Source organism: Lipophrys pholis, assembly GCF_963383615.2.
Source record: "Lipophrys pholis genome assembly, chromosome: 12".
In the NCBI taxonomy this organism is placed as follows: domain Eukaryota; kingdom Metazoa; phylum Chordata; class Actinopteri; order Blenniiformes; family Blenniidae; genus Lipophrys; species Lipophrys pholis.
In genome coordinates, this window is record NC_137641.1 from 6,533,054 (window position 1) to 6,555,306 (window position 22,253).

Consider the following 22,253-nt stretch of genomic DNA (forward strand, 5'->3'; position numbering starts at 1 on the left):
GATTGAATTTCTGTTGGTGTGTATTTATCTTTAACATATGATAAGTCAAACTATTGTACACAAAAACTAGTGTGCGTCTTCAAACATATACACACTGCTTTTAATCAGTTATTGTTAGGGTGCCTGCTTGCAAATTATGTATCATATAGTGGGGGGTTGGTGCTCAATAAAATACTTTTTAAAACTAGAATTAGTACACTCTGTGTGATGTGTGACATAAATGATTATAAAGTATTAACACTCCTATAATCAAATGTACCAAAAGCCTCAAACTGCCCATGCTGGAGATACTGATCACACCAATTTGTTGGATCACTTCAATTCTGTCTGAAACTGTGTGCTCGACTGCTTTTTCCACATTTCCAGGCTTGACGTGTGCCACTTTCAGTACCTTGGGGTTTCCTCCCGCCTCCTTGGCAGTGTAGAGCATCTGCAGGGCCGACTCTGTCAGGGTCTTTGTCTGGTCTAAGACCGCCATCTGCTGTTGGCTGCTCAGGATCTTGGACGCTGCACCAATGGCTGCCATGATGAGGGGTTCAAAGTAGCTGGCCATCTGAGATACCTACACGGGGGTAAACAAACTAAGCGTGACGACAGGATCCACACCAATGAGACACTCTGTGTGAATATGCCGTCACTGGTTTACCTTGTGTCCCAGCTGGGAGGCCTCAGAGCGAGCGGCCACAGCCACAGGGTCAATTAGGTTACTGATCTCATGCACCGAGGCAGCCATCTGTTCATGGAGAGTCTGCAAAGCACACACACACACACACACACACACACACACACACACACACACACACACACACACACACACACACACACCTTAGAGCTCACTCATCAGGGACCTCTACACACCTGAAACCACACAGATCCCACTGAATGATTTAGTATTATATAGTCTTCATTCTACGATTATTCTGAATCTTCTTTTACAATATTGTTAGCGATTAATACAAATTAAGGATCTTTTCTTTTAAAGATCAGATGAGGCCAGTAACAGATAATATAGCAGTCAATGTCCCATTATTCCATGTTAAAAATGTGTGACAAGACAAAAAAAAAAAAAAAAAGACTATGAAATGTGACAAAACAACAAAACATACACGATCAATAATGGATAAACTTTTGCTGAAACTCATGCCGATACTTTCCAACTTTTGGCCAAAGAATGTTGCTATAGTTTCTTGTTACCATTAAACTATAGAGAACGTGAAATTAATCCCGTCATGAAACTCACACACTCTGATGCTCCTGTCCAAATGAAACATGCAGATAAAACACAAGGCTATTCAATACGTACTTCCAGGACTGATTTATTTCATGTCTATCGGGGAGCATTCAGATAAATTTTATCATCATTTTTAAAGTAAGATCTGCTGATCTCATGTCCAAAATATCGGGCATCCATCATTTTAGTAAGTCTGTGTTCTTGGACAAACCGAAAAGGCTGAATGTTATCAAGCATCAGTCTGACTGTAGAAAGTTGTCCACTCCTGTTTTTGGCATCAGATTAAAAAAAGATAATCACAATGTTTAAAGGCACTGAGATAAAAACATCTACTGAACCCAACTGAAGTGAATAAGAAATATTAGCAGAGTGTGTGTGTGTGTGTGTGTGTGTGTGTGTGTGTACCTCCATCGAGATGTCCTCTCTGGGTGTTAGCTGCTGGCTTATTGCAGCAAGGGAGGCCTGATCAACTTCACGGATGCAGCCGTTCAAAACCTCAATGGCATCATCACATTCTCTCTGACCTGGAGCTTTTTCTCTGCACACGCATGAAACAGGGTGGCACTTAGATAAGTGTCTGTACTTCATATACGATATGATGATATTGAGATTAATTTAAAAGCAAGACGTCTGAGAAAGAAGTCATATTTTTACAACATTAAAAGCAAAATAGCTGCATTCATACAGTTATTTAACGTGACAGTTAAACATTGTCATGTTAATACATTTTTGCACAGAAGCTGGTCAAACTACAAGCAATGTGGGGCTCACAGTGCTTTAGTAACACTTTGTCTATTTATTGGACAAAATCCACAGCGCTAATGCATTTAAGGTGAATTAATGCCTTAATCCATAATCTAATAACAGACATTTTTTCCAGCAACCTAAAAAAAACAACATCAATTTGATGGCAGATCACATTTATTGAGAAGCACCTGTAGTTCTATTTCATCCTGCCAGAGGCGGTGCTTTAAGCACTGGATGATCATCCTTACGCATACGCAGGTCGAGAATATAATGACAACAAAGTCACCTGTGACCTCCCGGTGGCTCAGGTGAGTCTATATAGTCACGTGACACTAGAAGCTCAGTCCCTTTTCACCTTCTCGCTCGCAGGTTTGTGTATTTGGTTTGTCGGCACAATATTGCTAGTTTCCACGACTTTCAAGTTGGTTGCCGATTGTTGCCTGTAGCCCTGCGACCTGCGGTCGGAGCTGGGAGTCATGCTTGTGCAGTCCACCAAGGGTTGCACAAGCGTCTCCACCCGGATCCCAGGCGCCTCCAGCTGTGGGTGTGGCTGCTGCAGGGCCAGGGGCTGCTTCCTCAGTCTACAGTGAGGACGTAGCGTTTACCATCTCAAATGCTCGTGCACCGTCGACAAGGAGATTGTACGTAAACAGGTGGTAACTGTTCGACCACTGATGCCGGGGCCATCAGAAGCCATCAAGGGCTCTATCCACACACAAGGTGTATGTTGCTGCCATTTCATGCTCTCATGCTGGCATTAATGGTGCTTCAGTCGGCAGTGATAAAAGGGTGATGCTTTTCTTCAATGGTGCTCATAGGCTGCGCCCGCCGAGACGACCAATGGCGCCAACATGGGACCTGTCCATGGTGCTGGAGGCCCTGCGGTCTTTGCCATTTGAGCCCTTGGACCGGGCAGACCTGAAGTGGCTCTCACATAAGACAGCATTTCTTTTGGCTATGGCGTCGGGTAGGTGTGTCGGGGAACTGCAAGCCCTATCCGTCCATGAGTCCTGCCTCAGATGGGCAGCAGATGACTCTGGAGTGACTAATGCATCTTTTGTCCCCAAGGTGTTTACCTCTACAATCAACCACTCCAGTTGACTCGTTTTGGTACACAGGCCTCTGCTGATCCCGTGTCCTGTCCGTCCACTAGAGGTGTACACATCAGCCACGTTGGGTATGCGCATGTTTGTGTGACATGGGGGCCCTCGGCGGGGTCTGGCCCTCTCTATACAAGGCCTTTCCCATTGGGTTTTAGACATTATTAGACACTCCCCACAGAGCAACAGTGGTCCAGATGACGTCTTTAAGACGTCATTTGCTTATGTCTAAAAGACGTCTTCAGGGAGGCCAGAATGAAAGATTTTTGTACGTCTTTCCTGGACTTCGCATGGATTGTGAACCCTGACAATAAATTTGTAAGCATGTCACTTAAGGCTTAAAAAACTATTATGAATCGATGGTTTCTTGGGCACATGTTTAATCACAATACTTTTTCCAAGTCCGTCATATATAACTGATATGCTTACAAATGTATTGTCAGGGTTCACAGTGGCACAAGTGCGCAGTTGGTCTAGTGGTTAGGAATAGGACCCGTCATGATAGAGGTTTGGGTTCCATCCTGGGTGTTGTCACATTTTTTAATTTATTTTTTTCCATTGCGTCACGTCATCCAGAGGTCTTCTTTGGACGTTTATACGACGTCCAGACAGGACGTCCATGCGACGTCCAGGAAAGACGTACAAAAAACTTCCATTCTGGCCTCCCTGAGGACGTCTTTCAGACGTAAGGAAATGACGTCTTAAAGACGTCATCTGGACCACTGTTGCTCAGTGGGTCTTATGTCTCACAGGGGTGTCCGCTGCGGGCTGGTGTCCACTATCGTTCCACAAGGAGCTTGTCGACTTCCCGGGCTGCATCAAGTGGGGTCTGTGCGGCGGCCTCGTGGATGTCGCAAACGACATTTGCGAGATTCTACAAAGTAAATATGGCAGTGAAGCACCCATTGGAGGGGATTCTGAGACAGCACCCTTCTGGGTCATGATGTGGGTGTTCTTCTGAATTGGTGTTTCCTCGTGACTTTGTTGTTATACGTCATCCAGTGCTTAAAGCACTGGCGGTCTGACGGCATGAAACAGAACCAAAGTTACATATTTAACTAAAGTTCAGTGAATCCCAAATGACTGCCAGAGCGGTCAGTCCCTTGTGTCCTCGCGAGAAGTTAAGGGACTGCGCTATCGGTGTCACGTGAGCCACCGGCAGGTCACAAGTGACTTTGTTGTCATGATATTCTCAACCTGCGTATGCATGATCATCCAGTGCTTAAAGCTCCGCCTCTGGCAGTCATCCAGGATTCATAGAACCGTAGTTACAAACGTGACTTTTGGTTCACTTTTATCTTGGTCAATATGAAGCTAGACGAGTCAATCTGTAATGAGAATGACAGCTGAAGCTCGGGACCAAGGACAGTTGCTGTGGAACAAATAAACTGTTTCTGTGTGACCACTACCCTGATTCCCTCTTCACTCTCACCTCATGTTGGTGATGAGCTTCTTGATGGAGTCAGACACAGTTCGGGAGTGTCCAGCCAGCACTGACCACTTGGGGGGGTCTTTGGGGTTGACAGCCAGAGAGCGGGCAGTCTGGATCAAGCCGGTGGAGCTCTCCAACATGGTTTTTGCTGCCACCACGATAGGCTCCATGGCTGCACAACCCTGAGGGGTGGGAGAGCAAATCAGGATGAGGGAAATGGAAAACACTAAAAGGTGCTGTTACGCATGAATAACGCTGGATGTTGTTGTTTTCTCACACAGACTCTGACAAACTGAGAAGATAGTGACACTCTGGTTATGCAGCACACAGAGAGCTGCCATGAAAACAAACCTCTGGGCTGATCTGAGCAGGAATGCTGGCAAACTCTGGGTTGGAGGCGAATGCAGTCAGATTGTCCACAGCTTCAATCAAAGGACCGGTGGCAGCTCGACACTTCTCCCTGTTCTCCTGGTTGAAAGCTCCATCTAAAGCCTGTGGAGAGGAAAGTGCACCAGACAAAACTCTGAATTGCTGTAATTGGTGGTAAAACGCTCTCGTCTCACAGCGAGAAGGTCCTGGTTCAGATATAGATAGTCCCTGAGCTAGACCCTGGGATTGGGGGTGGGGTGGGGGGGTGAGTATGATAGATAAAAATGAATCAATAATAAATCAATAATGATATAAAAACACTTAAGTCAATTATGTTAATGTATTTGCCATTGGACATTTGCTCTTCTACAAACAGTGGGTATTTTCTTGCCTCACATTTATACCGGCTGTGACGCGCCATGTTTTGTTTTTTTTTAATACATGTGTTTGTATTTTTCTACCATAAGCCGAGCAGTTTGCTGAATTTTGGTAATTTATTTTGTAAATTTTGCTTTATTGCTGTACATTTGACCTCTGTCCAATGGCCATTAAGTATGAAGTAATTAGTGCTGACTAATTGATTGACTATCATCTAATTTTCTTTAATTGGTCAATGGCACAATCTTCAAGAATCACACTTTTCTCTCACATAAAAAAGTCAGTAATTTTGCAAAGCATGAATGCACAGTCCATGAAAACATCATTTATTACAGTTGAGTCAGTTTTGGGGAATTTGTATTGTTTACTGCTCATGCTGATATTGTAACGATGCTAAACCTGGGATATCTTGTGCAGCCCTATGAATAACCAACATAAACAAACTGATGAGGACTTCACAATGAGTTGCCCTGCATACCTTGATAGATTTGACCAGGTTGGCAGTGGTGTTTGCCACCTCTTTGGCTGACTGGACAAACTGTCTCTTGGCGACAGGGTTTGGAGTCTTGGAGGAGGCCAGGCGGCAGGCGTTGCACAGTGCAGATGTGTGCTTGGCCACAATGGTGGCGGCAGAGAGCACCTGAACAGAAACATGACTGATTTAATCCACTGCAAAGAGGCGCAGCTATCCAGACGAGGGAGGGATGAAAGTCAGCATGACCGTGGTGACGATGGAAGCTGGTACCTGAGACTGTGTGCAGGCTGGATCCACCAGGTTCTGGCAGGCCATCTGAATGGACTGATTGGCCCGGGCAAACTGAGCAGGGTCCACCAGACCCTTCTGTCCTGCTGAACTGTTGGGATCCGATACTCCAACCAAATAAGCCCCCTGAGGACAGCAGCAGGTCATTGGTCAGAATGCACTGTGATTTCACATTGATTTATTGTAGATTCTAGGAATAAAGAGCCCGTTTTTACCTGTGCAGCTGCTTCAGTGAGACCACACAGAGCTTTGGAGCCACTACTGACGGAATCACCGAACTCGGGCAGGTTGGAGTTCTTGGCATTGTGGGAAATGCCCGCCATAGACTCACCGAGGATCTGTCGACAGGAAACCACAATGATTCCTGCTCTATCATTTTATTACATTAATACTCATCTGCAGTTCACTGGTTAATCAGCACATTAAAAAAACAACTGAAAAAGTAACGGCTTCACTCCTTTTTAACATTTTTAACATTTTCGAATTCTGATTGCCATCAAGTTTAATCCTTGAATACTCAACTGCTCAACTTACACATCATAAAAAAGCAAAGCTCCACTCATCAAAGGATTTTAATTTGAGATCTATTATGTCTTTATCGGGATAATTTTTATTGTCACACTTTAAAACTTATTAAAACTAAATAAAAGAATACAGGGATAGTAAAGTACAGAGCACAAAGAGCTGGGAAGCTCGGAAGGCTTAAAAAGATTTTGTCAGCATTTTTAAAAACTACAAAGTACAAGAAAGACAAAAAGAAATGAAAGTCCCAACACTAATTACTAATAATTTTTTTTTTATGGATCTGAATTTACACTTAGACCCAATCCATTAGTAAAACAATGTGTGTTTTAACGAAATCATTCAGTTTGAGCTACGATTGCACAAGTGTTTTCCCTCCTTAAAAATCCCTAAATCAATCACTCCAAACAGAGAAAAAGTCAACTGCTTTGGCCCCTTTACAGAGGAAGGAATGGAGATATGAAGAGACAAAGATAACAAAGCCCCAGTGGTCCTACCTTGGAGTTCTCCATGACGCTGTCGATGCAGTCGAAGTACGACAGCTCATTAACGGCTTCCGTTGGGTTCTCCAGCATCCCTCTCACCGACTGCACACAAACATCACAATTACAGCACTGACTGTATTGTTGTATGTGGGTGGTGGGTGGTGGGTGGTGTTGGTGGGTGTTGGTGGGTGGGTGGGTGGTGGGTGGTGGGTGAGCACGGGTAACTTGTGCTCTTTTGTGCCTTTTTTGTTTTTTCTGGTTCCGGTTTATAAAAACTGAATATTCATTCCATAATTGTAGATGCTGTTACATATTCTGTGCACTGTTGAAAAAACACCAATAAAAAGAGTTTGGAAAAAGAAACAAGGCAAAGGACGAACCTCACCGGCGGTCCATCTGACTGATGCACTTATTTTGAATATGGAACAAATAATCTATGAAAATTGTGCAAAGCATAGTGCACATTTTCAGAGGGATGGCTTTTAGTGCGCAGCGTTCCAGGTATATTTTGAAGAGGGAGTACATAACACATAGGACAGTGGTGCTCAATAACATGGAACGAATCTTTTACAGAAATTTGATGAGAACTTCATCCAGTTTAGAGACTATATAATCAAGAAATTGTAAAAGTATGTGTGATTATGGTCTTTAAGATGGTGTTTTATAGTGTAAACATGTTTGATCATGTTAGTGGCACATTAGTAGTTTCACACTGTCTTTGAAGTATTGAAATATCCTTAAATAACTAACTGGAAGAGAATTTTTCATGAATGCCATTGTTGTGTTTTGAGGGCACATTTTTCCCTTTATTAGTACTTTCTCCCCACTTTTTTTCTTAAAACAGTTTTTATGTATTAAGCGGTTTCAGCCTATTTTGTTTGGTGAGTCTATTTAGTATTTACGGAGTATTTACATGTAGTATTGGACAAGGGTTTTTGTGTACTCTTCCATCGTACACACAACACAACAACAAAAGAAGAAGAAAACAACCCAAGAGAATCTAAATAATTATAGAAAAGTTTAAAAATCCTCACATTGTGTACTGTATCCATGAATATGCTCACTCCTTTGGTGAGTCATAACAGCCCTGGTAACAGGGTTGAAATTTGTGGCTAAATGGTACAAATGACAATGTGGTGAATCGAGCTTACGATTCATAATAAAGTAAAGTAACGTAATGTAACGTAGCGTGACGTGACGTGACGTAGACAGAATGTGTGTACAGTCATCTATTGGAGATTACCTCCAGTTCTCTGAGAGCGTTGTCACACTCTTTCTGGCCTGGAGCCTGCTGGGTGCACATGGTGATCAGCTGGTTGATGCTGTCGGTGACCGCCCTGCAAACACAAACACAAACACCCACAGATGTGAAAGATGGAGAGGTGGTGAAAAAGTAACGGGCTAAGAGAAGAGGAGGTGAAGAGGTTGTTACCGAGCGGCTGCTGCCAGCTGGTTCTTGAGGTTGGGGGAGCTGGGATCAGTTGACAAAGCTTTGGCAGCCAGGAGCAGCTTGCTTGATGACATGGAGATGGTCTTCAGGTTGGATACCACCTGAGTCTGGTCCTCTTTGGACTGAAGGACAAAGAATTACACATAAAGCAGAATATTGTACCACAGAACTGCTGCTAAATACAATTAGTTTTTTACCCATAACTCAGTAGCTTCATATAATCAATATTTACTCTCAAACATACAAGCTGTAGTTTATTTTGGAGGCAATCCATGAATAGTCACCTCAGATGTTCAATATTGTGAATAAAAAACAGCCCCATATAAATACTGCATATTCAGCCGATAAGAAAGAGTGTGTCATGTCATGGTAACTAAATAAAATACTGGTTAAGTAGCTATTATGTGTGTGTGTGTGTGTGTGTGTGTGTGTGTGTGTGTGTGTGTGTGTGTGTGTGTGTGTGTGTGTGTGTGTGTGTGTGTGTGTGTGTGTGTGTGGGGGGGGGGGGGGGGGGGGGGGGGGGGGGGGGGGGGGGGGGGGTAAGGGTACACTTTATTCCTCTGACTGTGAGAAATCATACTGACCTGGGATGTTCCTGCCATGTCAACGCCGGCCTCCAGGAAGTTGCTGAAGTCCTGTCCAAACTTGCTGGTGGACCTGGCCAGGTCCTGGGTTGTTCCTCTGGATGCCTGGACCACTTCATTGGCTGACTGGTTGAGCCCTGCGGCCACCTCGTTGAGCTGAGATTGAACCTCCTGGAAGCTCCTTCCACTGGACGGGAACTAGATAGATAGATCAACTGAATTGTCTGGTCCAAACAGCAACAGATATTCTTCTTTGGCAAGGCTACACAATATAAACACAACACATATTCAAAACATACTGAAGACACAAACACATCAAGGAGATGTTAAAGGAAGGCAGGAACAGCAGCCTTTGCAACGTCTGCCTGATGGAAGTAACTGGAAGTAGTGATGGATTGGGTGAGAGGGGTCCTCTGTGATCAGGGTGGCTTTCCTGATCACAGAGTCGTTATACAGGTCAGAGACCTGAGTCTGTGGTGAACCAATGATATTGCTGGTCTGATTAAAGATACACAGGAGAGTTTTGAGAACTACAGTGGAGGAGGACATTAAAGGAGAACATACATCTAAAACTACCAAAATACACTCATCAGTCAGACATATAATCACAAGCGGATATGGCCTCCAGACAATCAGATAAAGAAGAAGTCACCAGCTGGGCCCGGTTGTTCAAAACTCAGTTATCTTTTAACAAACCGTTAACTTTACCAGCACTGTTAACGTGTTAGGGTTAGAAATCTCATTAAATCCATAAAACTATATGTGTAATAATGAACACACCATAAACACACAAATGCAGAAAAAAAAAACAACCTTCTACAGAGCGGTGTGTAAGGCCTCGTTCACACTGCAGGGAAATGCAACACAATTCTAATTTTTAACTCACAAGTGACCCATATCCGACCTGTTCTGTGGCCATGTCAAAGAGCCAATTCCGATGTTTTCACACCAGACCCAGGCCTCGTTCATATGTGCTACCAATTCAGATATTTTTCTACATGCTACTGTTTCGTCATTGACGTGTGACTGACGTCACAAATAAGCGCCGGAGGAAGTGGCTCCGCCAAAATGTTAAAAGCTGTGCTCTTTTTCCCTCGTTCTTCTTCTTCTTTCCCTCGTCATGTTGATTTTGTCAGATCGTATTTAACAACCACTTGAAAATGGATCTACACGGGCTGACCAGCGTTGCCAGGTATGACTCTCTTACCTTTTAACTTTGTTTATTTCGTGCATTTGTGTGTTTATGGTGTGTTCATTATAACACATATAATAGTTTTAAGATTTTAACCTGATTCCTACACAGGCTGAGATTTGGGCTGGTTTTTAATGAGGTGTGCGGGTTTTACGTCGTTTGGGCTGGAAAGAGTGAGTCACAACCGGCAACCCTGGTGCTGGCCGGTGTGCCATGCGTAAATAGCGTGCTCGGCGTGACTTCAGGTGGTTTTCTGTGCATGCGCTCTGGGGCCCGAAAACATCCCGTCTGGTCTCGTTCACGTGGCAGGTCGCCGTTTGAAATGATCACGCAAAAAAATCAGATCCCAGCAAAACATCTGAATTGACAATCAAGACCTGGCGAGTGAACCGAGTCTAAATGAGAATAAGAAGCAGCTGTAGTACTTACAGAATCAGCTAGAAGAGCCTTGCTGGCTTCGCCCACAGTGCGGATGGCATTGTCCACGTCTCTCTGGCCAGGAAGGCAGTTCACACACCGGTTCAGGGCCTGAGACACGGCCTTCGCCACCTACACAAACAATTGGTCTTCTTACTGACGGTACAACAGTGTAAATTCACAGACAGCTCCAAACGTATCTGCATCAGATAAAAAGTGGTATTATTGTCTAAAGCACTGGTTCCCTACGTCTCGAGACTCTGCCAATTTGCTTCAATAAGGGCCCTGTCTGAAACTTGTGATTTGCTAAAAAAAAAAAAAAATGACAGTGAAGCCAAACAAAGATGCATTTTGTACACTGAAAAACCTTCAAAAGAAAAGCTCGTGCACTGTCTCAGGTCTGCTCTGGATTCGATAAAGTCTCATATTTTGTTGCTCTCTCTTATTCTGAAAATCCAGTCTTGACCATCTCAGAACAGACAAAGCCTCAAACCCCGTGTGACTCCCAGCACTAAACCATTTCATTCCACCATATTCACTGGAAATAATGCAAAATAAACAAAAAAGAAATTCTGACTGATGGTTGAAAAGGTCAAAACTAAAAATAGAGAGCAGGTTTAACTTTTGCTGTAATGTTTGTTTCTGATTGTATTTTTTAATGGTCATGAATAGGGAAGCACAGATGATAGGATTGGGTATCAGTTCGAGACCAGGCATGAGTACTTGTACTCATAAAAATGCAAACGATACCACGACACCGATACCACTTTACTTACTACTTTTATGTACAGCTACTTTCGACCCGCTCTGCATACACACGCTCGCTCCCTCACGCACACTGGTCAAGCGAGCGGTGCACCACTATTTAAGGGCCAAGCACGCACGCACGCACGCACACCAAAAATGTTATTAAAATGTTTTCTTACAGTTTATGTGGCAGTGCCATAAAAGAACAACTCTTGAATGTCAGTACATGACAATGTAGAAATGTTGTTGAAATAACATGTCGAAAAAAAAAAAAATGTGTATCTTGGTCTAAGTACTCTGTGTCAATGAGTACTCAAATGGAAGTACTCATACACTACTCATATTGGAAAAAAGTGGTATCAGTGCGTCCCTCGTCATGAATAAGTCCACCAAAACCAACATGAAAACTATACCGGTAGGTACATGATGCCAATACCTGCGCCAGCCTCTGCTGATTCTCTGCGTCTCCCGGTTTGGCGATGGCCCGCTTGGTCTCCTCGATCAGGTTGCCCGATTTGTCCATGACGTCCCCGGCACAGTCCAGCATAGCGCCGCGCGCCGCTGCATCATCCGTAGTGGCAGCGACGCCTCTGGCAGCCGAGGCCAGAGACTTCAGAGCCTGGGCCACGTCTCGGGCTGCCATGCCTTCAACACAAACATAGGAGAGTCACCCCGCAGTCTGGCCAGATGTGTGAGTGAGTTAGAGCTTAAATCTAACTAGTTTAACTAATGCTCAACTCGCTCAACTGTTGGCTTGTTTTTCCAGCTTTAAAAGTGTGGTTTTTTTCCTCCTTCTTGATATAGTGTTTTAACAGCAGATAGAATTAATTGGTACATTCACTTTGTATGTCACATTCAAAGCACAGAATATTTTCTGCATTAAGTCGTCATAAACAGCTCATCCGATCTGCATCCCAGTTACAAAATACATTGCATCAAACAGAAGCAATTTGTGTATATTCTAACTTAAAAATAAATTCAATAACCTATTCGATCCAGGGCTCACTTCCCTTTTTCCTGCTGCTCTGAATAATAAATGGTTGCATCCAGGAAAGTCATTACATTTCTGTGGTTTCAGCTTAAGATCATTATGTTTGTCAGTACTTGCTCAGCTGCACATTCCGTCAGATTTGATGCAGAAAACTTAAAAAAAAAAAGAGGCTCAGATGTTCTTGTAACATATTATTGGTGAGAGGATCTGACCAGGAACTGACCTGTGTAGTTCTCGTTTCCCTGTGTGGCTTCACTCAGCAGCTGAGCGATGGCTGAGCTCACAGCCTTGGTGCTGGTACCCAGATCCTGGCTGCACTTCTCAAGCTGAATAACACAACAAGGAGACACGTGAAGAAATAACCTGCGAACTGACCGTTACTGTACCGCTGAAGTCCGTGCCATGGTGCCTGTCTCAATAGCAGGTGTGCATTTCTTTTCTTTCTGTTGTTTTGCATCTTGTGCTAAATCGTAGCGCCACGCTAGAGGAAATCTGCAGTCCAAGTGGAGGACGTTTCTCTGTATTCTACACCTGGAGGTATTGTTAATAACAGCAGAGCTTTAACATTTCACCGACTTTTCTTGGTAGATTTTCTTTTTCAGATTTTATAGGAAGCTATCAAATTACATTTTCATGTACCGATGTTCTTTTGCACTAAAACAAATGTCAAAATAGATTAAAGATTATTTTGCTATCATTTTACTGGTCAAATCCACTCATTTTTTTCATTATTTGCAGCTAAGAACATTCTAAGGAGTGGGACAAACTTCTTAAATCTCCACCCATAGATGAGTTTCTGACGCTCACACAGATGGAGAAGGATCATAAGAAAGTCATTGGTAAATTATATAACATATTTTTGTCTATGAATTCAAATGGCTCGGACAGAGTTAGACAAGGACAGGGGGCAGAGATAAATATGGTCATAGCACAGGACACCTGGGAAGGTATTTGTACAGAAGCGCACTCGGTCACAAACTCAAACACACGGAGAGAATTCAAATGGAAGATGATTATTCGTTTCTTTAGAACTTCAGAAATAAAGTCTAAAATAGGACAAACACATCCGAGCTCCCGTTGAAGGAAGTGTGGGACGCATGTGGCCGACCACACTCGCATATTCTGGACGTGTCCCAAGTTGAGTGTGTTCTGGGGAAAAGTATTTAAGGCATTGAAAGTGTTTTCCAACAGTCCATTCCACAAGAGCCCCCAGTGGTGCTTCTAGGTGTAACACCCAACGGCATTAATGATAGAGCGGGGAAATATCTGTTGAATATACTGCTCACAGCAGCCTGATGTTTATAACTTTACGGTGGTTAAAACCAGACCCCCCCCCTACTTATGACATCTGGGTTCAAAAAGTCCAAGACATCTATCATATGGAGGACATTACATACGTATTAAGACTCCAGGAAGACGTTTTCATGAAGAGATGGAGACCCGCTTTGCCTGTTTTTCAGTAGTAGTTGGTAATACCTCCTCTGATACCTCGAGTGTTTGGACCATGTACTGTACCTGTACTCCTGGAAACTGACTTTGCACCATGTATCTGAGTTTTGGATAAAGAGGATTTGTGTCATACCTCCTTTTGTTTGTCATTAGTACTTAGGATGATTGTTTACCCTTGTATCTTTATACATGACTCTATAGGGAATTTATATATGTTACCAATACACAGTGGATATGTATACATGCAACTGGATGTGTCTTAAAGAATAACTACAATATTATCTATTGCTTATATTTTGTTATTTTGATATATTTTCTGGTTTAACCTCTCGGGTGCTTGCCGGGTTGTTGTTGTTTTATGTATTGCTATACTGTGTGCCTCTTTGTTTCTGTCTGCTTTGTGTTTTATTTGGCTGTGTAGTAGAGAAACTACATCATTTTACTGTACTGTGTTGGCTGAAATGAATAAAAAAGTTAAAAAAAGAAATAAAAATTGGGCTGTGTATGGAACTCAAATGAGGGTAAGACATGCAGTAGGTACGAGTGAGTTTTTAATACATAGGTAAGAAGTGTGTGTGTGTCTGTGTGTGTGTGTGTGTGTGTGTGTGTGTGTGTGTGTGTGTGTGTGTCTCACAGTCTCTCCTGGCAGTGGCTTCAGTTTGCCCTCCTCAGCAGAAGCTTTGGCTCCCTTGATGTCCTTCTCCAGGTCTCTAATCATTGATAGAGCATTGTCTATCTCCAGAGGACCACACGCTTCCTGAGCCTGCACAATGAACACAAAACACACCAGATGGTTCAGGTCAGGTAATGCCCACACTCACATTACTACACATTTAAAAACACGATGCTGGAACTGTATGTTTCCTGCCAAATATGTACATGTTGACATATAATTTGCTTTGAACAGAGAAGTATTATTTCTAGAAAAATCAACCAATAACATTAATTATGGGGCAGTTGTAGTAGTTTTTTTTTAACACTGTGGCAGAAAGGTGAGGTGGCACACCTGATGTGAATCAGGCCGCCTCACCTCTCTGCCCATAAAGGAGGAGCCGCCCAGACACACAAGGTGACAGGCGGGAGACTTATGCGAACGTTTTCATTAAGTTTAATAAAAGAATTATGGTTAACTGGAACCTTGACTCCGCGGCTCCGTGAGCGAACCCGGCGGTGGCATGCTCTACTGCCACAAACACATCGTAGGAAATATTGAAGAAACACTTGCAGTTGGCTTCACTCCATGGGCTGGAAAGCTTATTTTCAGCAATAACTTCCTCATAATATCAAATAATCATAACCAGGTATAAGCCTTCCATCACTCACCACTTCCTAAATAATCTCTGAGGCAAATGCAAATTCCACACATGCTGTAGGATTCTTGCTGAGGACGCAGAGAGGAGCGGTAAACTTAAACAGTGAAGTGTGTTACCTTCTGTGAGGCGGTGCGGAGCTCTGCCAGGGCGCTGGCCAGGTTCTTGGCACACTGGCTGAGCTGCATGGCTGAAGCCTGGTCACTGATGGTCGGAACTGTGGCTTTGGAGGCTGTAACCATCTTAGCACCAGGCTAGCAGAGGAAGAAGAGACAAGACCCTCAGTGCTGCGTGTGGATAGGCAATATTACAAACAATAGTCATTATATTATTTACTTCTACACATTTAATTTAGCTTTTAGTATAGTTTGAGGTTTACATTTTTCAAAATTCCGTGTTTAGGCTATATGTTGTCACAGAGAAGAGTATCTATCCACACTGGTAATGATTTAAACTTCAACAATACAATGAGAAAATGTTTGTACCATTGTTTGTACTGCAGATTTATCATCATTACTGTATGTATTTCTTTCTGTTTATTGCTATTGGTTTTCAAGTGGGAGCTCTCACTTCTCCAGATTGTTCTTGGCTGGTGGTATGAACAGAATTTCCTACAGGTATAATGAGTAAAATAACCTTCATCAATCAGGTTGAGAGCGGAAAACAGTCATACATCAAGTTTGTCCTAAAGGCGGAAAAACTTCATTGAAATGTCATTTTTGGTAACAGTTTTTGATTTACTGGTGATTCTGAATTTCACAGCAACTTAAGTTTTTTTTTTTTTTTTAAGTCAATACAGTGAAAATTAAAGTACATGACTGATTTAGTTGAGTGATCAATCATCCGTTCAAGCGCATCTCAAAATACAACAGATAAAGTGAAGGTTTTTTCAGAATGTCATAAATTAATAATTTCATGAATGTGAAACTTTCAGAGATTAGATTTATTAGATAAAAACTTAATTACATATAATTTTTGTTTCATTCTTTAGAAACCATGAAAACCAATAAATCTGAGTTTTTTTAAAATACTTTATCAGAATAAAACCACATTTTCTACCAGTTTCCATAATTGTAATAAATCAATAAAACAAATTGTATATATATATCACAGGTGAAGAAAAAATTGAAAAAACAATTAGCGTCCAGATAATATTCAAATTTTTGAGACGCACCTGTACAGTTTGCTTTTACTTGATAATTATGTTGGCAGACATTATTCACCTCTATCAAAGAAAGATTAACATGGCCAAACAAAATTTAATCCAACACTTTGAAATATATTCTCCCTGAACTGATTGGTTTGTCATTCGGTATTGGTAATACAACCACATGTTTGCTGCTGTATCAGTGCTTTATCATTGTTGATAATAATCACAATGGGTGGTATAGTGGTTCGTACTCTGGCACCACTTCTTGCAGATCTCGTGGATTTTGAGCAGGTGGGTCTTCTGTGATGGACTTGTGAGGTGACCATGTTTTAACTTCTTCTAACCCATGTGAGCTGGGATCGGCTCCAGCTGATGGATGGATGAATGATTATAATATAATATTCGATATCCAGTCTGCTCTCTTAGTGTGGACAACACTACCCTCCTGTACTACCACTATTTGTGTTGCCTGGAGAGTTGCTGGCATGCGGGCAGTGTTGGCAGTGTGTGGCAGGAACCTGCAGGAAGTTCTGGCTGGCACTGATGAGGGCCAGCTGAGCGCTGGGACTGTCCGGCTGAGACTGACTGCCTCGCACACCCTGAACCAGCTGAGGGATCTGCTCTGCCACCACCTGATCACACACGCGCGCACGCGCACGCGCACACGCACACGCACACGCACACGCACACACACACACACACACACACACACACACACACACACACACACACACACACACACACACACACACACACACACACACACACACACACACACACACACACACACACACACACACACACCAAGCAAAGAAAACACATTTTTAACAAATTGCATTGAAGATTGTAGTGATCATAAAGACATCATTCAATGTTTTTTTATTTTCATGATACTTTACATTGTTGATTCTCACTGAAGGCAACAAAACTATGAACGAACACATGGAATTACTTCGTGAACAAAAAATTAAATAACTTAAAACATGATTTTTGTTTTAGAGTCTTCAAACTCGCCACCCTTTGCTTTAATAGCTGCTTTGCTGACTCTGCTCCTTCTCTGGATGAGCTTCATGAGGTCGTCACCTGAAATGGTTTTCCTACAGTCTTGAAGGAGTTCTAGAGATGCTGAGCACTTGTTGGCCCTTTGGCCTTCACTCTGGGATCCATCTCATCCCAAAGCATCTGGATTGGGTTTAGTTCAGGTGACGGTGGAGCCAGGTTCATCTGGCAGCCCTCCATCGCTCTCCTTCTTGGTCAAACAGCCCTCACACTGGCTGGAGGTCTGTTTGGCCTGATGGGATGGCGTGTCGCTGCAGGATGCTGCTTCACTGTGCCTCCAACTTTGGCTAAATCCCCACCAGTGTCACCAGCAAAGCTTCCCCACACCATCACACATCCTCCTCCATGCTGCACAGTGGAACCATGCATGGAGAACCCGTCTGTTCCAGTGGAGTCAAACATCTGAAATTTGGACTCAGACCAAAGCACAGAGTTCCACTGGTCTTAACGTCAATTCCTTGTGTTTCTTGGTCCAAACAGTTCTGTTCTGCTTGTTGCTTTCCTTTGGTTCTGGTTTCCTAGCAGCTGTTTGACCATAAAGGCCTGATGCACACAGTCTCCTCTGGACACTCCATGTGGACTGTGTCTGCTACTAGAACTCTGGGAGGCATTTATCTGGACTCTAATCTGAGCTGCTGTTAACTTGTGATTTCTGAAGGTGGTGACTCGGATGAACTTCTCCTGAGCAGCAGAAGAGACTCCTGGTCTTCCTTTCCTGGGCCGGTCCTCATAAGAGCCAGTTGTCGTAGCGCTTGATGGTTTTTGCGACTTCACTTGAGGACAAATTCAAAGTTTTGGAAATGTTCCAGACTGACGGACTTCAGTTCTTAAAAGTACTGATGGACTGTTGATTCTGATCGGTTCTTGACATAATATGAAATTCTAAGAGTTGTCAAATAGACTTTAGCACAACACGACTGATGGTCCCAAACCTGGTAAGAAGGGAAGAAAATCCACAAATGAGCCCTGACGAGGCTCAGCGGTGAAGTAAAAACCATTTCAGGTGACGACCTCATGAAGCTCATTGAGAGAAGGCCGAGGGGCTACGCCGAGTCATCCAACATTTGTTATTTCACACTTGTTCACTCCATAATTCCACGTGTTCATTCTTTCATGTGCCTCCAAAATTGATAGTGGATATACATCTCAACAGCATGTTTATGTACAAGTGTATTATTATTATTTGATGGCTTGCTTTAGCATATTTGCACAACTAAAACATTGTATTATTGTCCGTGCACCAAGGGTGCATAGGATCCCATTGGATTTCCTCAGAAGAATCGAAAAATTCTTTGTCACAAACAAATGGGTTTTTGAAGGCTGAAACGTATTTGGAAACGGATGAAACTCAGCACACGCTTCAGATATTTGGGGGGAGATACACATCGGACTGGCAAAACAGTGCCACCTGCTAAATTTAGACAACTAAGCCCCCATATCACATTTCACCTCGAGCTACAAAATCCAGTACATATATGCAACACCGCAGGACGCACAAAAAAGTCCTGGGATACACGTTTGAAAACCCAACAGGTCGTCAGCTATTTTCAAAAATACGCTGGATTTTGGCCCAAATGTACACATTTTCCACAGCAAACTCGGGGGTAATTCCAAATGATCTAAACTTTGGCCAGTTGATTGAGTAAAAGTTATTGAAATCTTAAGACGACTCTTGGGCATACCACCACCTGAGGGTGTAGTCAATGACACAAACGCACAAATCCCCTTAAGCGAGGCCCATCTGGAGTCATCTCCGGCTCTTTTATCCTCCCTCAGTGGAATTACTATTGATATCTAAATCATTGAAGTCAGTGTGTGGTTCAGTTTAACTTTTAGGTCACTATCCACACGTCATCTTCCGGTTCTCTGAGATATGAAGTAGAATATCCAGTTGAATGAATGACTAAGATTTCCTCTCTGAGGTATAGCAGAAGCTCCAGACGAGGGGCCTCATTTAAAAACATTGTGTGAGATCCACACTAAAAGTGTACGTGAGCCCACGAGCTCAAAATGACGCGCGCCAAAAAACATTCGGGTTTGTAAAACTGTGTGTACACACACCTGCACGCACTTTCCATTTATAGACCACAGTCCACCCGGAAAGTTGTGCTTTTAAATATTCTGCCGTGAACACGCCCACATTCTTGCATAAATGGTCAATCCCAAGTACCTTATGAAGATTTTGCTCTCAGTTCTCCTGAAGGCGTCCCAACACTGGGACATTTGAACAATTAGCAGTCACAGCCTCTCACACTGCACGCTAACAATCTCAATAATCATGGAAGCCTCAGCGTTGTGGCATTGATGTGTTTGGAAAGAAATCCCCCAAAAAAAGAGAAGGAGCAGAATAAAGACACAGTCGTGACTCAAAGAGAGAAACCAAACCTGGAAGGTCTTGTTAGCATCTACTAGCGTTTTACGTTAGCATAAGAATAACTATAATGATATATAGGTTTTATATACAGTCTTTTTTCAGGACACACAAAGACGCTTTACATTGCATTATTCATTCCCTCCATACTGGATGGTGGTAAACTACGTATGTAGCCACAGCTGCTCTGGGGCAGCCTGACGGAGGAGAGGCTGCCAAACTGCGCCGTCGGCCCCTCCGACCACCACCAACCACTCACTCTCACACTGCATTCACACAGGCAGTTTGGGGCTCAGCGTCTTGCCCGAGGACACTTTGGTATGTAGACCGGCAGGGATAGGAATCGAACCTGCAACCTTTGGATCGGGGGACACTCTACCAACCGAGCAATGGCGCCCCTCGAGATGAAGAATTGATATCAGCACAGGTGTGGGTTTACCTTGCAGCTCTGGACTAGTTGCTGCTGTGCAGCCTGGTTCTTGTTGGAAGAAGCAGCGTGCTGAGCAGCAGCGATGGTCTGAGTGGCCGCGGCTGCCGCTTGTTTAGCTGCATTCTGTCAGAGGGAAAGGAAGGACATGTGTCGGTACACATTTAGAAGCAGGGCAGTTTGCTGACTTTGTCCCAGTCTCGAGCCAGAGGAATCCATCTGAATGGCCACATATGTTGTCAAGCAGTACGTGAATGCACAATACATGGAAACGAGTCACTCGTTGTAGTCCAGTCGGTCTTTAAGTATATTCCAAATATCATGATAACAATAAATCATGTCACCTTAGTAATCAATTACTGACTTCTTCATTTTGTATATTTAATCTAATTTATCATACTATATTAATTCCCTCTTGGGGGAAATTTCTTAACCAAATTGGTCAATCAGCAGGCAGCCACACAGCTCGGGTGGAGCTGGTTGGGGTCGAGGGTCCCCTCCTGATGCGTGTTTCTGAAACTTTATAAATTTCGTTTATAAAGTAAACAAAATACGGAGAGTTACAAGCTAGTAGATAATCACTAACAGTCAAATACTTATTTTACACAATCCTGAGGATTCGATCACAACAAAATGTCGACATGGCATATTTGAGCCCGAGTTCTCACCTCCAGCTTGTTGACCAGTCGTTTCTTGATGGCGTTTTGGGCGGCAGCATTGGTGGCCATGCGCAGTCCCTCAGCAGCTTCTCGCAGCTTCTGCTGCTGCTCCTCGCTGTCGGGGTTGGCTGCTGCACCCTGAGGTGAAACTCCCACACATCATTATCAATGCACAGTGAACCAGCGGTCTCACTGCAATGAAGAAGTCTGTGACTCTCTTCACGGTGGAAATGGCAAACCTTTGCAGCCTCCACCATCTTGGCGGTGGCATCAGCCAGCAGCTTAGCAGCAGAAAGCAGCTTGCGCGAGTTCTCCAAGTCAGACTCTCCCTCTGCGTCCATCTTGATGGCGTTGACCAGATCAGAAGTGGCCTGGGCAAGAATACGGGCCTGACGGACCATCTCACCTGGAGTTCGAAAGAAGAGGTGGAATTGTGGATTTTTTTTAATTCAGTCTTTACTGTATATCATTGTATTTTCTTCAAGAATAAACCACCCATCATATGACGCAAAGCCTTATGAAGCGACCCTCTTTTTACGTACGGCCTCAGTTTATTCTCTGAAGAACATGAATGTTTGACACATGTAGACATAAAACCATCACACACCTTTCCAACAAATCAATCATTCAATTAGTGTTTCATCACAAAGTAAATGTAATTCAATGGGTTTTCTAAGTTATCAAGAAGTAATCAAAACACTGAAAACAATGATTGTGTAAATGCTAGAAGAGCATTCATTAATTATTCTTAGAACTTCTTTGTGTTTCTTGACACGCCTCTCATACGATTTTTAACCGAATTAAACCATCGAAGTACCAAAACGTGCAGATGTTTTCTTCTTGGCATTCCAGCAATGTTCTGGCTCTTAAATAACTTTTAAAAATATGTAAACTTTTCTTCAAATTCCTTCCCCATGTAAGAGGCCAAAAGGTGAGACTATGTATCAGCAGGAGGCCCGGCAGTCATCAGAACTGAGTTTCTAGTACAGCCAGCTGTCAATTTTATGTTGAGACGATGGGGGGTGTTGTCGGCAGCTGCTGAAAGTAACTAAAACGTTACTTGTAATCTAACCTAGTTACTTTTAAAAACAAGTAATCAGTAAAGTAACTAGTAATCAGATTACTTTTTTCCAAGGTAACTGTGGCAACACTGGCGATCACACCAGACACTGACTGGCCTTCTGACCCCTCGGGGCCCCAGCAATGCAGTAAAAGTGTCCTTCCTTTTATTGTGGCCAGCAGAAAACACACCTGTGCAGCAGTCCTGCTGTCTGATCAGCATGTCCATATGCCATACCCGTGAGGTGGAGGGATTATCTCGGCAAAGCAGCGCTCACTTCCACAGATTTAGGCCACGTTTACAGGTACCCGGGTATTTAAAAAATGGTGACATTCCTCTGCATTTGGGCCTTAACACAGC

General features: G+C 43.3%; 1 protein-coding gene across 1 annotated transcript in view; it reads right to left on the minus strand.

Annotated features, from left to right (window-relative positions):
- The window catches only part of tln1 (talin 1), a 117,313-nt gene that overhangs the window by 40,958 nt on the left and 54,102 nt on the right, over positions 1 to 22,253 (minus strand). Inside the window, exons 21-41 of the mRNA XM_080476974.1 lie at positions 21,073 to 21,239; positions 20,843 to 20,971; positions 20,187 to 20,300; positions 16,836 to 16,949; positions 15,287 to 15,421; positions 14,492 to 14,620; positions 12,632 to 12,734; positions 11,854 to 12,062; positions 10,683 to 10,802; positions 9,062 to 9,259; positions 8,460 to 8,599; positions 8,271 to 8,364; positions 7,040 to 7,129; positions 6,236 to 6,358; positions 6,003 to 6,146; positions 5,736 to 5,897; positions 4,862 to 5,002; positions 4,511 to 4,692; positions 1,637 to 1,769; positions 647 to 748; positions 392 to 562 (exon numbers count right to left, since the gene is read on the minus strand). Coding sequence (XP_080333100.1) covers positions 392 to 562; positions 647 to 748; positions 1,637 to 1,769; positions 4,511 to 4,692; positions 4,862 to 5,002; positions 5,736 to 5,897; positions 6,003 to 6,146; positions 6,236 to 6,358; positions 7,040 to 7,129; positions 8,271 to 8,364; positions 8,460 to 8,599; positions 9,062 to 9,259; positions 10,683 to 10,802; positions 11,854 to 12,062; positions 12,632 to 12,734; positions 14,492 to 14,620; positions 15,287 to 15,421; positions 16,836 to 16,949; positions 20,187 to 20,300; positions 20,843 to 20,971; positions 21,073 to 21,239 — 2,900 coding nt within the window. The remainder of the gene's footprint in view (positions 1 to 391; positions 563 to 646; positions 749 to 1,636; positions 1,770 to 4,510; positions 4,693 to 4,861; positions 5,003 to 5,735; positions 5,898 to 6,002; positions 6,147 to 6,235; positions 6,359 to 7,039; positions 7,130 to 8,270; positions 8,365 to 8,459; positions 8,600 to 9,061; positions 9,260 to 10,682; positions 10,803 to 11,853; positions 12,063 to 12,631; positions 12,735 to 14,491; positions 14,621 to 15,286; positions 15,422 to 16,835; positions 16,950 to 20,186; positions 20,301 to 20,842; positions 20,972 to 21,072; positions 21,240 to 22,253) is intronic.